General features: G+C 39.3%; 1 protein-coding gene and 1 long non-coding RNA gene across 5 annotated transcripts in view; one reads left to right on the forward strand and one right to left on the reverse strand.

Moving 5' to 3' along the window:
• The window catches only part of LOC128411775 (uncharacterized), a 30,816-nt gene extending 15,718 nt beyond the window's left edge, over positions 1-15,098 (forward strand). The window contains exons 2-3 of the long non-coding RNA XR_008329912.1: positions 11,615-11,825; positions 15,007-15,098. This is a non-coding gene — a long non-coding RNA (uncharacterized LOC128411775). The remainder of the gene's footprint in view (positions 1-11,614; positions 11,826-15,006) is intronic.
• AFF3 (ALF transcription elongation factor 3) overlaps positions 1-17,373 on the reverse strand; it is a 216,280-nt gene that overhangs the window by 91,832 nt on the left and 107,075 nt on the right. For 3 of the 4 annotated variants that reach the window (XM_053384183.1, XM_053384182.1, XM_053384181.1), the window contains one exon: positions 12,353-12,439. The exons of the other annotated variant lie outside the window; for it this stretch is intronic. In XM_053384183.1, coding sequence (XP_053240158.1) covers positions 12,353-12,439 — 87 coding nt within the window. The remainder of the gene's footprint in view (positions 1-12,352; positions 12,440-17,373) is intronic. 4 annotated transcript variants of the gene reach the window in all.

Below are 17,373 nucleotides of genomic sequence, written 5' to 3' on the forward strand. Positions count from 1 at the left end.
TTATACAATGCAATACATCGACACAAGCTTGTATTCAGTGTAGCACCAAGCAGATCATTTCATCAAAACATTAAGCACTTGTTTAATTTCAGTTGGTAACTGATTCCAGGGGGCTGGCACCACAACACTAAAAGACCAGTTCCTCTTGCATACAAAGCAGCACCTCTCTTAAGAATAGTATTTTCTGAACATGGGGCATTGTCATGGTTAGATGCAGAAGAGTGGTGGGAGGCACCAGCTGGGGAACACCCAAGGGGAAGAAGACTCAGAGCCAGGGAAGTGGTGATGGGATGACGGTGAGTGGTCTGAGGGAGAAGAAGGAGCAGACTTGGAGGAGATGGTGTCGGAAGCATAAGAGGTAACTGTTTACTGAGCGGGAAGAGACTGTGGCAGAGGGCAGTTCAGACTCCGAGGCTGAAGTGGAAGGTGGCCAAGAGGCAGAGTGGGATAAAGCAGTTACTTGGATCTCCTGATCCCTAACTATTTAAAACTTGAATCCAGAAACAAAGCACACACAGATTGATTAACATTAGAGTGATCAGTTTGGGCAGCACTATTCTGTACCAGCTAAACTTTCCAAACACCAAGGGCATCCTGAATTAGAGCACTTTACTATAATGAAGTCTGGAGATAGAATGAAAATGACAGACATCTAAGCAAGAGCATAGCTAGAGAACCTGGTAAACAGCAATCCTTGTCTTCCCTGCTACCTGATCCTCCAAAATAAGTGCTGGGTCAAGGAGCCTGATCTTTCAGGGGAAGTGTAATCCTGCACACAGGGTATGCAAAGTTTCAGAACAGGCCATAAATCCTTATCTGGATTAGCTTTAAGTTGTTTTTTTCACTCATTCAACCTTGTTTAGCTGACAAGCAATAGGTCAGGTGTTTCCACTCCCTCCCTAAGTTTAGAGACTGAACTGTGTGTCATCAGCAAACTGATGACATCAGCTCCAGCAATCTATTATGTTGAAAATGTTGAGGATAATACAGAATCCTACAGGGTCTCATATGCCAAAGACCAAGGACTTGTGTAATGTTCTCTCAGCGCTACATGGGATTTACCCTCCAGAATCAAATGAACCCACCTAAAAATGAGCACCACCACCCAACACACACCCATCCCTGTTAGGTGATGTAGACAGATGTCATGGTCAATGGAATAAAATGGTGTGAATCAATGGTCACACTCAGCTCCTCCCTTCATCTCTTTGCAGATGCCATCAAGTAGGGCATGTATTCTAAATTTTTATCTGCTGTTTTTCCTCTTACAGATATATCATACAGTGGTACCTCGGGTTAAGTACTTAATTCGTTCCGGAGGGCCGTTCTTACCCTGAAACTGTTCTTAACCGGAAGCACCACTTTAGCTAATGGGGCCTCCTGCTGCTGCTGCACCGCCGGAGCACAATTTCTGTTCTCATCCTGAAGCAAAGTTCTTAACCCGAGGTACTATTTCTGGGTTAGCGGAGTCTGTAACCTAAAGCGTATGTAACTTGAAGCATATGTAACCCGAGGTACCACTGTATTTAGTCTTTATTCACAAGAGGGGGAAAGATCATATAAGAATACACCAAATAATAACATACCTACAGTGAATAGAACTGCCCACAACTGCCTAGGAAAGCCATAATAATTGTCATCATTTACAAACAGCTTAAAGTTCTCTAGGTGTTGTTCCAAGATTGGAACACAGAACCATCTTTGTCTGCAGGCTTACATTCTAATAGACAAACAAAAGGAAGAGAGGATGGGGGAATGAAAAAAGAAGCAAATTCCGGAACTAATTGTTTTTGTAGTTACATAAATGTTTATTTCTTAGATGCAATTGTTACAGGGTGGGGGCAGTTCAGGAAGAGGAGAAGCCAAATGGTAGTTTGTCCCAACCAATGGACAAAGTAGGTTTTGTTGCCCCTCCTCTCCTGCTGCTGCAGCTACGAAGGGATAACATAAACATCAACCCAAAGTTATGCAAGTTCGAATACAGTCTTAAACGGTGCAGTTGAACTTCATATTAGTCTCCAGCAGACCAGCAAATACATGTACTTAGCAAAAGTGATGTGTAATTACGCCACACTTGAAACTGTTTTGATGTTTTTATGAAACATCTTCTTCATTTTGGCAAAACATTGTGCTAAGTCTTCCAAGTATGTCAGCTCAAATTTCTTTTGAATAATTCAAAGCAATTATGAGACTTTTAAAGAGTAGATATGTGATAAAAGTGTGTAATGTTTTATATTTGCAAGTGTCTTGCTGATTCTGAGAATGCATTGCTGTGTATTATTTATGGTCTCCTAATCTTCAGAGTACTCCTTCAGCACCTGAAAATGGCATTTCACTTAAGTATAAACAATGGCAAGTACCACTTTCAAAGGCAGTTTTACTGTTCTTCTGGAATATTTCAAACAAAATAAACTGCAACAATAAAGCTAATTAGCATAAATATGTGTGGTTTTAACAGAGAATAAGGATTAACGGCTTTCTAAATGACATGCATTCTAAATTATGAGCTATTTCAAGTAAACTTGTCATTGTTGGTTGGCTGAGGCACAGAATAAGCAAGATATATTAAATTCTGCCTCCTCTTCAGAGCAGAATATATTTAATATATTTTTGTTAGAATTATAGCAAACCCTATCACTAAATTTGCAAAAGCAGTAACAGTTTCTCACTGTTTACTGTGGTTCACATTTCACAGATATGAAATTAAGGATGAGATATGGTGAGTTGCCCAATACCATATTGTACGTCTAGATTTATGGCATTTGAAATCTATTTGCTATTTGAATATAGTTTTGTTAGACAGCTGTCAGTAGTTTGATGGTACGTACAACAAGCTAGCCTTTCTATAACAATTTAATCCTATATATTTGGCATTCTGGCAATTTTTGGTCATGCTGGCCACATGACCCGGAAGCTCCCTCGGCCAATAAAGCGAGATGAGCGCCGCAACCCCAGAGTTGGTCACGACTGGACCTAATGGTCAGGGGTCCCTTTACCTTTACCTATTTGGCATTCACTGAATTGTTACTGGTCCTTTTAACTCATAACACATTGACACCGACAATGGTCAAACCTCTCTAGAGAGTGTAAACTTTGTTAGGTAGCTGACTTTTCCTAGAAATCTTTGGGATTTTGGCCTTGTTCTTAAGGGAGCTGTTTCAAAAGGAAGAACTGTGAGAGGAGAGAGACTCTGTGTTGACTTATTTTTTAGTTGCTGCTTTGTTAACAGTGTTTTATATATTGTAATTGTTTCACTGATGAATTGCTAATTATTCCATATGCTTTCTGCTGTATTGGTGATATTCTATTATGTTCTATTAGGTTATTATTATTTGTTGTTTGCAAGCCACTTTGGGATTCATTTGAATGAAAAGCAGCATAAAAATATAATAAATCAAATCCATCAGTCAAATCAAATCTTTCTTCTAGGACTTTGAGCTGTGCTCTCTATTTTAGTTGCATCTAAACCTGCAGTGTTTCAGCCAAACATACATGGAATTGACCTAGTAATTCAAGGAAAAATGGTTTCATGAACCAAAACAACTTTTTTTCATCAAATTATTTCAGTGATTCATTAGCATGCGTACTTGGAAGTAAATAATAATACAGTGTTACCTCGGGTTCCAAACACTTTGGGTTACAGACTCCACTAACCCGGAAGTAGTACCTCGGGTTAAGAACTTTACTCAGGATGAGAACAGAAATTGCGCACCAGTGGCGCGGCGGCAGTGGGAGGCCCCATTAGCTAAAGTGGTACCTCAGGTTAAGAACTGTTTCAGGTTAAGAACAGACCTCCGGAATGAATTAAGTTCGTAAGCAGAGGTACCACTGTAATTAACTTATATACTGCTTAATGACAAGATGGCTTCTAAATCATACAAACAGCTTGCATATTGTTGAAATACAGAATAATTAAACATACAGCATCAACAGATTGAACCATAAAGCAATCTGATTAAAACATTAAAATATAAAATATGAATTAAAACAATCCCATTAAGAGAACACAGTTATTAAAACAGGAGACTCAGGTCGAGATATCAAGGGAACACTTGTGTAAACAAGTGCATTTTCAGAAGCTGGGAGAATGCCAATACAGTTGGAGTCTTTCATATTTCAGCAGGAACTGCACTGCACAACAGCAGTGCCACCAACACTAAGAAAGTTCCATTTCTTGATCTTAATGCCCTTACTGGGCAATAATTAGCATTGAACTCAGTGGGCCTTAGTTCTGAATAGATGTGATGAAGACTGCACTGTTAATCCCTGATATTCTCTCTCAAAAAGATGGCATGTGGTACCTGTTAAATCCTTTGGGTCTGCTATCAAATAAATCCTCTCCAAGTTTTCATAAGCCATTCTTTTTTATGACATCCATATCGTCAAGATTTCCCTACCATTTCAGGTTTAACAAAAGGTTGGCATATACATTGTGAAAGTCTATTTTCAACAAGCTGGCTTCAGTAACTCAGAAGGGTATTTAACAGTTGTCTACTAAATAAAATTTGCTACAGGAAGAACAATCCATTTATCCTGTAAAAGTGTGTTTTTCTGTAGATATTCAGGTGCTATCCCCTATAAGGGTGGCCCTCAGAGTAAATGAAACAGCCCCACTTTTATAGTGGCAACTATTCTGAATTTCCCAAAATTCAAAAAGCACCTTAGACCATAGCTTCTAAGCGAGGTGGGGACATTGGCCCCTCTGATTCTCTTCCACCCAAAATAATTTTACCAGAATTTCACTACTGAAAATAGCAGAAACAAAACAGATGATTTCTTAAGCGGATGAAATAGCTAGAAAATGCTCCTCGTCAATTTGGTTTTGACTTTCTTTGGGTAAGAAATATCCTGGTATTTTATTTCTGAAATGTCAGGTGTGCATTTTTCTCTATTCATTTTCAGGTTCCTCCCTCTGTCTAGGAACTCCTTCTAGGAACATTTCTAGCCAAACGTTATGTTATTGCCTGACCTTTCCTCATGGGAAAAAATCCTCCCTAAAATGTCTGCCTTGAGTCACCTTGTGGTATAGCTCTGAAGCGATACTGATTTTTTAAAAGTCTGAACCTGTCAAAGGTGTGTTGAATGTACACTGCCTAGCATTCATATCATCCGGCAGGATTTTCCCAAATTCACTACTGGCATAGATGAAATAGTTCTGGAAACTGGCAACTTTATGGTGATTTATTTGAAAGCAGGCATGCTCTCTTAGAACTGCTTCTTTTAAGTGCTGGTCCAAAGTATTGGCCCAGCGATTTTCAGAAATTATATTAGTGGAAACATTTGCTGAAGAGTAGGTTAATATTGGGAGGTAGGTGAATTTTCAAACATGGAGCAGGGAATGGGCGTCGGCGGTGAACTTACCTTTAATGCTGAGATGGCCCAGGGTTTTCCATTTCTTCTACTTTTACAAGGAAAAAAAATGTTGCAGCCACTTCAAGCTGCAGCCATGCTGTCCTTGGGAGCTCAGTAGTAGTCCCTTCTAATCTGAGACAGCATAGGTAAAGGTTAAGGGACCCCTGACCATTAGGTCCAGTAGTGACCGACTCTGGGATTGTGGCGCTCATCTCACTTTATTGGCCGAGGGAGCCAGCGTACAGCTTCCGGGTCATGTGGCCAGCATGACTAAGCTGCTTCTGGCAAACCAGAGAAGCATGGAAACGCTGCTTACCTTCCCGCCAGAGTGGTACCTATTTATCTACTTGTGCTTTGACATGCTTTTGAAGTGCTAGGTTGGCAGGAGCAGGGACCGAGCAAGGGAGCTCACCCCATCGCAGGGATTTGAACCGCTGACCTTCTGATCGGCAAGTCCTAGGCTCTGTGGTTTAACCTACAGTGCTACCCGCGTCCCCTGAGACAGCATATCCTATGACAATAACACTATATCCATGATGTAGCTCCATTCCCTGGGGCATTATTGGGATTGGGTAGCCAGCTTTTATCCCTAAGGTGCAACATCATTCCCACTGGGAATTTTGTCCCCAATTAGAAGGGAATACTGCTGGGCTGCTGAGGGCAGCCTAATCACCACTGGAAGAGGTGGTGAAGCTTTCTGAAGGAAGGAATAATTTGTGGTAAGCACACCCAACCTGGAATTTATGAAAATCTGCATGGTCTACCAAAAGTCTCTAATACCCTCCCCCACCTTCACAGGACAACTAATGGCCCTGCGAAAGTGGTAGTTGGAGCGGGTGGGTTATTCACTCTTTGACCACCAGAACCCAATGGGGCAGCAATGAGGGATGGCGTAATGCCTCAGAGTTCTGTGATGAGGAAGGGCAGATTGGCAATCGCATTAGAGTCAATGGTGCGAGTGGGTGTACATATACTAATCTTTACCATTTTAAATGAGTCATAGCATTAACTAACTAGCAAATATACAGGAAAAAGACAAATAAGCCCTAACCCACGGTAAGTTACAAGCACAGTTTCATCAGGATGGTGAAAGTCACTTTCACAGTTCCTTGGGCTGCTGCGTTTTGCTATTCCTCACCAGCTGAGGGCTGTTCTTTCTGTCCCTTCCTCTTCCTTTTTATGCTTGGTTTTTCCACTCCGGTGCTTTCCTTTGTCTTTCTTCTCAGCTGCTCTTCTTCACTCCCGTTCCTCCTACAATTCTCCTCTCAACATTTTTACAATTGACCTTTCTCTCTCCATCTCTCTCCATTCTCTGTGTTGACACTCTTTTTCCCAGTTGACATTCCAAAGACCTTAGGCTTGGGTATTACATTCACAGGTGTCCGTGTGGATCCTGGTGTGACGTTGGGGCCACAGCAACTGGCAGAGGATACAGCTTGCTGACACAAGGCTCGTTTTCATCTTGACTATCACCTTACTTTTTTCCATGCAATCCAGTTGCTTTTGAACTTTGTCACTAAAAGCCACTGGGACATTCCAAGATGGAAGTATGAAGCATGGGCGATACCTGTAGGGTTTTCCTTTAATGGAATACTTTCTTTATAAGCAAGAAACTCCCGGAGACACAACTTTGTAATATGTATGAGCATCCCACTGATCCTATTTCTTTTACATCATTACTCCTTGTAGCAAATTTAAATTAATCGTGGCTCTTAGATTCAATACGGCCTGACATCAAAACCTACTAACTGAAATTCCAATTGAGCGCACTCATAATTTCAATTACATTTATCAAACATTTGCAGTCCTTCCTGGGAAATTGCCTCCATATTTGCCTTTTAGTTGTTCATGTGAGTTGGCATGGCTTTTGACCCAATGCAGACAATGCCTGACAGTTGACAGAGGTTGAGGGATGCTGTGGTGTTCAGCATGGGGTAGCCAGACATTGCCCAGCCAGATGTTCGAAGGTAGAAGACATGATACACCTTTCTTTTCTTTTTTACTGGAACGCCCTTTGTATTTAGATCTGAGCATCCACTATTTCAAGCCCCTTATTGTTGGGATTAGAAATAACTCTCCTTTAAGTAAAATAAGATTCATATTGGCTATTCATATTATGTGATGTACAAAAGCTGCCAGAATTGTTAAATTGCCTTTATGGAACTTGTTTACAGTTTTAGATGATATCTATAAGTATATGTCAAAGAGTTTCTGTAGTAGCATAATTTTAATTATATTAATGTATAGTATAACATATTTTGTATGTATCTATTTTACTGTTTTTATTGACTGAGTATATTGTTATAGGAATTCTAAGGTCTCAAATATAGAATAAATGTTGATAATTGCACAAGGTAAACACACATACATAAGTATATAAACCACGTATAAAACAGTACAAGAGAGCAATCCAAAAACCCTCTTGGCTCTCCTGAAGACTTATTTCCTCTGCCTCCTTAATCGCCCTTGCCTGAGAACATGTAGGCAGATAGCAATCAGGGGAAGTTCCTGAAGGGATTCCTCTCCTATATCTAGGAACTTCTTTTGTATTAATTGCCATTGTTTGCCCAGATGCTCTGTATTCAGGGATATCTGACCGGCATCCTGATTGTCTTACAAATGCTATTTTGTGTGTAAACTGTGTCTGGAACTATGTAAAACTTGCCAGTTCCTCAGGAATATCGCACCTTGGCCTGCCTGAGCCACAGTAACCCCACCTTATGTGTGATGTAATTTCTGACTGTTTGTAGAGGCAATGTCCTTCTCCATGCCAAAATGCAAACCCTTAAAAGAGATGTTTCTTCTTGGTTCCGGGTCTCTCTTGCCTCCTTGCTAGGAGGGGAGGGAACTCTGTTGCAACAGAAAAATAAAGATTGGCCTTGCTTTCACCTCATCCTGTCTCCATACATTCATCTCTGACTGATCATGGACATGGGGACTCAGTCCCTTGGGGAGTTGAGCAGCAAAAGCCAACCACCCCTATTTTTCTATATCAATGTAAATATCCTGATTGGCTAACAAGCAGTAAATCTGGTTTGAGTTGGACTAATTTAACGCTGTTTAAGTGGACTTGTGGATTTCACTCTATCATTCACTTTCAGTATTGTGAAAAATATGTGCCTTTCATATGCAATCCTCCTTCTTTGCGTGCAGTATGTTTCACATTTATTAATCAAAACCTGAATGCTTCTCTTATCTGCATTGTCATCATCAAACTGAAAGGGATCAAATACTGCTGTTGCTTCTTTACCTGCCACGAAGAACAAGCACTCACTGAAGTCTCTCTTATCTTCCTTATCTGCTCCACTTACAAGAGAGTGCAATTCAAACTCTAGTCTCCACCTTATCCAGTTCTCTGCTCCTTTTCTTCAAACATTTTGCAGGAGTATTTAGCTGGGTATTTTTTCTTTTTTATCATTTGTTGCTTTACTTTCAATTTCTCTTCTAACACCATGTCATCTTTGCTGCAAACTATGCAAAGCAATGACGCAGTAGACTGGAGTGCAGGACACAGATAAACTTCTTACTACAACGAAACTAAAACTGGCTGCCACTCTAGACATCAGTTCTCTTCAGGTTTTCCAGAGAACAGTATCAGTCATACAACCACACACATTTGGGTTCCCAAGTTAACTAGACAGGAGCTCAAAGGGCTTGCCGTTTTTGCCATGTGCAAATTCAGATGTCAAAGGGACACTCAGACGAAAACATAAGAGAGGGGGAACAGAAACGTAGAGGTAGACAACTGAAATGTAGAAGTCAATGTCAAGATAGTTACAGTAATGTCCCCATGTCCCCAGCTAAGGGAGTCAGTGTGGACAGCAATAAACATCATTAGCTATGGGAGGAAAATTAGGAAAACTGGCAGCTTTACTCTCATGAGACGTTTCTAAAGCCTTGGATAGATTGGCGTGCAGATGTCTGGTACAACTGTTAGGTAGTCAGAACATGGCAAAAGGCTAGTGAACTGAAATACACAAATTTACACAATCTATAGCAGTTATCGGGCAAATGGATTGGATAAAATAATGACTGATAACATGTGGAGGGACATGGCAGGGTTGCCCCTTGTGGTCTTTGCTGTGCAACAGCAACCGAAGCAGTAACAAAATAAGTCCCTCAAATAGAAGGGCAAAGTTTATGTGCAGAGGACATTTCCTTAAAGTTGTGGCACCGTAAAAAAGCAATCTCCCTTTGTAAATAGAGTCAACTCTCAGAGAGATAGTTAGAGGAAACAAGGATATTTCCGCCCCCACCAGGCATTTGGCTGAAGAGGGGTTTTTTTTACTCTTCTGTTTTGCTGACCTGCTGTCCTGTTGTTTGCTGAATCACTTATGTAATCTTATAGTGGTATTATTAGTATTTCTTTTTCGTATTTCACACACACATACACAAATCATGTTTGTTTGGAGTTTTAGAAGCCTTGGAGAGGATCTACACTCATGGTTTATAACATTAAGAAAGAGTTAAAGAATGGTTTTCAAAATGTAAGGGTCACATTACGTTTTGCTAAGAACATTAATAATGCATTATTAAAACGTGGCACCAGAGAGCACTGCAGAGCAACCAAGAACCAAGCAGTAAGGGAAACTGCTGTTATGGAGGAACAACGTTAAGGTAATGAACATTTTTTTTAGTGGTATGCCCTGTGACATTTTAGAACGATATAGCTAATATCGTTATAATAATGTTAAAAAGGTCAGTGTAGATCCAGCCTTGGGTTCCATAGCAAAGGAAAGATGGAGCCTAAGTCTAAATAAATAAATGAAATAATGTAACTACGGTGCAAAATTGTGCTCATTAAGTTTATTATGAAATAATACCATATAGCTACAGAAAGCCATTAAAAATAAAACATATACAGTGGCACCTCAGGTTAAGAACTTAATTCATTCTGGAGGTCCGTTCTTAACTTGAAATGGTTCTTAACCTGAGGTACCACTTTAGCTAATGGGGCCTCCCGCCGCCGCCGCGCAATTTCTGTTCTCATCCTGAAGCCAAGTTCTTAACCTGAGGTACTATTTCTGGGTTAGCGGAGTCTGTAACCTGAAGCGTCTGTAACCTGAGGTACCACTGTACACAAAAAATGTGTGTGTAAGGAAACATCCTGTATGCAGGTATCAGTGCACATCTACAATACTGTCTTATTTATTTTATAGTACAGTACATTGATTATTGCTTTCATTTTATGGATCAATGATCTCATTAGATAGTAAAATTCATGTTAAATTGCTGTTTTAGGGGTTGTTTTTAAGAGTGTGGAATGGATTAATCGATTTTGCATCACTTTCTATGGGAAAGTGTGCCTTGGTTTTGGAATGCTTTGGTTTTGGAACGGACTTCCGAAATGGATTAAGTTTGAGAACCAAGGTACCACGGTATAGCTTTGAACATAGAAAGCAAAGCAACATGGAATAGAGCTCTCTTTTCCAGTATTATAACAATGACCACAAATTGAAACTTTATGCCCCCAATTGAGCAATACTGGAAATGTTCAGTTTGCCACTGGGATTAGAGGATACACACTCCTGTATTCAGTTGCCTTGATCTTCAAGGCTTTGTGGACTGCTGTTTCTGCTGCTTCCTATTTCTGTATTCTCTTTTACCGAATCACTGGGTTGGACTATATTTGCCACCAACCCCTAAGTTTAAAAAAGCAATTCAGCATAGGGGTGGCTGAAGAACGAACTGGAAGACAAAACCAGCTGTGCAAATGGTATGTCTGGCATACCACTGAGTCCCCAGCTGAATTGAAGCCAATAAGTCTACTTGACATTAAATTTTCTTTATTGTTATACAGCATATTCCATAGGAATAAAATGAATTTTTTACAGACAGTTATTTAGCTTTGATTTCTAGACTGATATCAAATAAGCTTGGCTGCAGCCATGACAGCCTGTGGAATTTTAATTGCCTATTTAATACAGTGTAAATTTCAAGCTGTCAGACTAGCAATTAGCTGAAGTACAGGTTAAAAGTAGTTCAAAATGCCTGAGGGCTAACATAATCAAGATTATATTTTTAAACACAAATGAGCAAAAACTACCGCTTTCTCGAGATGTGTGGTTAATTTACCACATCAATACAAATATAGGAAACACTTTAATGCTCCTATCTCCTTTCTAATTAATTGTTACAACTGCTTATCCTACTTCTTGCTCTACCTTGCTATTCCCCTTTATGAACCAATGTGGTTGGCTGTTCCAGTGTATGAAGCTGCTAGGGGTTTTATTCTGGCATTGCCTCTCTTCCTGTACTTCAGATACACAACTTTGGAATGGCAACAACTTCACAACACAACTTTAAAAAAAAACACAAAAACAACCACACACTTATTTATAATCAACAGTGTGCTGCTGATATTTTACAAATCACAAGACCTGATACAATCATTGGCCTGTAGCAGTAGTCAATAACACAGAAAGCAGAAGTACAGAAAAAGGGCAGAGGTTTGACAGAAGATTTACAAAGAGGTGAGTAGAAGCAGCAGATGATGGTGTAGGTTTGGCAGATTTATGGTAACCAGTCATGAGGATAATTTTTAAATGAATGTTGATAAAAAGCAGATTGTCTTATGCAAGTTAAAGTTAGGAGGGGAGGAAAATGCACACACGACAACTAGGTTTGAAATGTTCCAAAGGCCTGATTTGTAGATCTGAAGTTGCAAAGCTATGCAAAATACTACATTCAGGTCAGCTCTCTGGTTATATTTTCAATCTTCAACTCCAAAGGAGATGAAACACGGATGGTATATAAACAGTTAAGACACAGGGTTGTATCCAATGCTCTGCATGTGTAATTCCACAGGCACAATAAGACTTCCGTTCTTTCCTCCCCTCACATGTCCCCCAAATCTGTTCTCATGGTTCCCCCAACAGGAAACTGTTATGCACACAGAAAGCCATTGTTCCAGGGGAGCTACTGTGCTGGATATGGCCCATGTAGCTCAGGTTCCTCATTAGAATGCAGGAAGGTAAAGGTTAAAGATAAAGCTAATTACCTTGTTGGTGAAAGGAAACTTGTTTTGTTCCACTTTGCCAGGTGTGTGAATAGCAGAAAGTGGCGGAGGCCATGAATGGGTCATTTCCTTAAAAAAAAAAAGAGATTTCAAAATTATATTTAATATAATTTAATAAACCATATATAATAAAGATACCACAGTCTTCACTGTGCCTCATTTCCAAAGGAAACACAAACCCTGGGTAAACGCCTCGACCCCTGGAATCTCACACTCCTGTGGAGTTTGAGAAGGCGTGGCAACATGAGAACGGGCCTTTTTTTTTGCAGTGGCTCCCCGCTTGTGGAACGCTCTCCCCAGAGGTTCACTTGGCGCCTTCATTATACACCTTTAGGCACCAGGCAAAAATGTTCCTCTTCAACCAGGCCTTTGGGTGACTGTCATCCAATGCCCTTTTGTGTTTTCTTTTTGGGGGGTGTTTCTGTTTTTATTTGGGTTATGTATTCTGTGGTTTTATATTGTAATTTTATCCTGTGAACTGCCCTGAGACCTGTGGGTACAGGGGAAAATAATAATATTATTATTATTATTTGCAGTAAAATATGTAACAGCATTTTGTCAGTTGATTAGCCTGACACACAATCTTGAAATAATAAACAGAGGGAAAACTATTTAAAGATTGTGAGTTATGACAGTTACCTTTAATCCCTCTTTGATAAAAAGTTTATTTTCTAATAAAAGACGCAGCCTTTTATTTTATTGGGGGCTACAAATGTTAAATAGTTTATTAGCCACATGTCACCTCTGTGGGTGCCTTTAAATCAGAAAATCATTTAGCTTGCAATCTAAACTGTTTTCTCATTCACTTATCTCTAGTAAAATTCTTCATCTTCTAATTCTTCTTATAACTCTCATCTGATAAAGAATAAGATGCAAGTAATCTTCAGGAATTTCTAAAATCACACAGTAAAAGCCTTTCAACACAGGCCTTGTTCAGATTCTGTTTTTTCCCAGGATTTTGCCCAGGGAGAGATCAGATTCGACCTAAGATTTATTAATTTACCGGTAATCCTCTAATTGTAAAAAGGTAAAGGGACCACAGACAGTTAAGTCCAGTCGCGATCAACTCTGGGGTTGCGGCGCTCATCTTGCTTTACAGGCCAAGGGAGCCGGCGTTTGTTAATTAATCTATTAATCTACTTGCACTTTTTGGCATGCTTTCCAACTGCTAGGTTGGCAGGAGCTGGGACCGAGCAACAGGAGCTCACCCCATCGCGGGGATTCGAACCGCTAACCTTTTGATTGGCAAGCCCAAGGCTGAGTGGTTTAGACCACAGCACCACCCACGTCCCTCTAATTGTAATAAGAAGTAAATCAGGACGTGCTATGCTCAACATCTCCCTGGCCCTTGGAAATCCTTCTAGAGTAGGGCTGGGGAACTTGCAAACCTCCATAAGTTGCTGGACCACGTGCCATCAGTTCTTGATTACTGACCATGCTGGCTGGGAGATGTAATCCAACAAAATCTGGATATGACAAATTCATTTTCAAGAGGACTTAACCTTCCTGGGTCAGTCATTCAGTACTTTCATGAAGAATGGCACATCCAAAATCTGCTATGCTTTTTATTAGAACCCCAATGTCCACCAACTTACACCAGCAGGTACCATATAGCTGCTTTGGGGCAAAGTCACACTGAAGTGAATTAAGGAGCATAGTACCTCTGAGCACAAGCCTAACCAGTGCAGGAATTGCTTTAAGTACCAGGAATGTGTTTGCAGCTCGTTTATACAAAAGAAACCCCCCTGCTAGTTTCCTCCCCTAAGCTTTCTTAATTAGAATTTAGCCTAATTTCGAAGAAGAAAATAGTCTTTTAGTTGCAAATCACCCAGAGGTCTACTAGTAGATACCAATCTGTCTTCTTCCCACCCCTGATGTAAATAGCTGTTTTCCAAGAGCTCAGCAACTGGGTTAAAGTACCTTCTAGAATAATTACATATTCATTTTATTTAATTTATATACTGCTCTTCATCCGAAGATCACAGGGCGGTTTAGAACGCAGGGTACTTTTATAATAAATCCATTTCCTCCTGCCCCTAAAACAGATTAGAAGGAAAAGAATTGATCGTGTTCCTCTGTTGCATCTCAGTATCTATTTAGAAACTAAGTGCTTAAACAAAAGCAGTGGGCTATGTGATGAGACAATTGTCTGAACAGTGGCCCAGCTCAGGCAAACTGAGATTATTTGATTAATCAAGGTACAATCTTTATTGGTGCATTGGCCTTATTCCTCCAAGAACTGTGGATTCTAATTCCTGAATTGCTATGCAAAGTTAATACAGCTTGTTTCCTGGTTAAAACTATCAGCAGACTGGAACAAGTGGATAATGAAGATAAATGGACGACTCTTGGGAATGAGGAAAGAGACTATGCAGAAAAGAGCTAAGATAATTCAGGTCCAGGTCTCTGTAGATTTAATAATAATAATAATAATAATAATAATAATAATAATAATAATAATGACAGCAGCTACAATAGTACATGTAGTGCATACTAACACGCATGCTATTTTTAAACTTTGCTAACTAAGCAGTTGCTATAGACTGAAGATTACCTTGGACCAATTTCAAGTAACAAATATAAAAGAGAATGTGAAAAACCTTAAAGAACATGATATGAGACTGTCTGTTTTCCAGAACATGACAGATGGCAGAATATATGCGGACAGAAGAGGAATGGAAAAAATGTTCAGTGTTTCCAAATCAGCCAGAGTTGCCAAGAAAATGTTTCCAGGTTGGCAGACAGTTAAAAACATACATTAATGGGGAAATCGAGTAACAATGAAGAAATTTTATATGACATTGTTTATATCTGCAACAGAGATGTCTTTTGGTATGGTTTTTTTAGGCTGAAAAGTACAATAAAATGAAAGCACAACCTGTTGCACATAAAGCAAAAACAATTTTAAATAAGTTGAACCATTACATGTGTAACAGCAGATAAGGTATCTGCAGTAGCCTTTACATTTTTGGTGCTAAAATATTTGAACAAGGTCATATTGGGATTAATTTCATTCTAGATCTGGGCCACATGCATTCATTTAGTGCTGAAATAAGAAGTACAGAGCAGAGTTCAATATATGGTTATTAGCGTTAAAATAAAATTGCAATATTTAGATGAAATATGAGGGAGTTGGGTTAACAACAACAAAAGGTGAAAAAATAGGTTATTAGCATTTGTCACTTATCAGCTAAAGCACAAGATGCCATTTATGAATCAAGATCGAATTATGGTTCAGATTCTGGTTTGAAGGGCAAAGCACAGTTTGCTGCATTTGAACACAATGACAAATGGCTGGCTGTCTCTTCCCTTTACATGTGGAGGAGGAAGAGGAAATGAAAGGCTGCACACAACCAAGGTTCATGGCTGCTTGTGCACAAGACAGGAAACCATGGTTTGCTGTCACATCTAAATGTGCCCATTTCATCACCTGTTACAATTTGGAATGAGGTTTTACGTGTGGTTTAGATGAAGACTTTTGAAGAATGCATATTAATTATCACAAATAGGATATCCACATGAAATTTAGCTTCCATTATTTTGTTATGTGATAGTATCATTACCCAAAAATGTTGGAACTGCCAAAATTGTAACCATGGGCTACAAGTTTTTCAGTCTTAATAGCAACTTCTTAGTTAAATGAAAAAAACACCACAACAGAAGTTTGGAGTAAACAGTGGTCATGTTCATCACAATAGTCATGTACAGAAGTGAAACATAGTTTTCCCTTCTCTATTACACCATTTGTTCTTAGCTATATGTTACAGGCTTGGCTGTAACATTTGGTGCAGCTACGTACAAGCTTCATACAATTTTTTATCAAGGCATTTAACATACCTACAAAGAACAAAGCAGATTATATTTGCTACTAAGGTATCGCCAGGACCTTTTCAGTGTAGTTATCAATAGAGAATTCAAAACGCTGTATGAAAACTCCTTCCTTAAAATTATTTTCATCCTGCTGTAACAATAAAACAATACACACCAGCAAATGGCTCTGTTAAAAGTATCTTTATGAGTGTTTGTGTTTAAGACTTCTCGGTGACTTGAAATCCACTGTGCCAGATGGTAAACTCATCTTGGGATATTAATGTGTGGAAAAACACTTCCCTTCTCACACATTCTTCTTCGCTGATACATAAAGGTTTTGCACACAGTCACAGAGTGTGAATTAAGCCTGTGTTGTCTTTCTGTCTACAGAATAAGCGGTACTAGTGCAATCAACTAGTCTTCAATTTATGTATCTGATCCTGTAATTAGAAATTGTTTAGTAACCCTTGCAAACTAGGTGCTTTTAAATACTTGACTGATCATTGAGGCCAGCTAGGTAGTCTTGACTTGGATAAGACGTGAAAGTAGAGTTGCTGCTAACTTCTTAAACTGGGTCCTTCCACTTGGGACTCGAAGAGGAGCAGATGGCACGTTACAATGACACAAAAGGCATGCTCTTCATTTACTCTCACAACAAACAACTTCCTTTGGAATGAAACTGTTTTCTGAGCTAGAAATGGAGCAACTCCATGTGTTTCCAAGTATAGCTACACATCAGCAACTTGCTCTCCAGAGTGACAGCAACACAGCATTCCCTATGCTTCATCACATGGCTTCTTCTTTTCTATGCTGCTATCTGTTTGCAGGAAACTGAACATTTTTAAACAGAGTGCCAGGTTATTTTAAATTATGCTTATGTTTGAAGATAAATATTTATTTTTAACATGTTATGCAATTGTTATGCTACAGTGCTTGTGTTCATAGTCAAGAGTATTAAACCTGTAATTGCCCCCCTCTCTCTTTTGTTTCATCCTGTAAAGCAATAATACTTAGCACTAACAGCATGAGTTGTCTTTTATCTGTCAATTTCAAAGCATTTTACAATCATGAATAAAGCCTCAACATACTATTGAGGTTTCTAAGCACTATACCACCTCTCCTGGGCAAAGTGGTTTAACTTGAAATAAAGTTTGAAATATTCTTCAGTCAAATTACATATATACACTATTCAA

Source organism: Podarcis raffonei, chromosome 4 (assembly GCF_027172205.1).
Source record: "Podarcis raffonei isolate rPodRaf1 chromosome 4, rPodRaf1.pri, whole genome shotgun sequence".
In the NCBI taxonomy this organism is placed as follows: domain Eukaryota; kingdom Metazoa; phylum Chordata; class Lepidosauria; order Squamata; family Lacertidae; genus Podarcis; species Podarcis raffonei.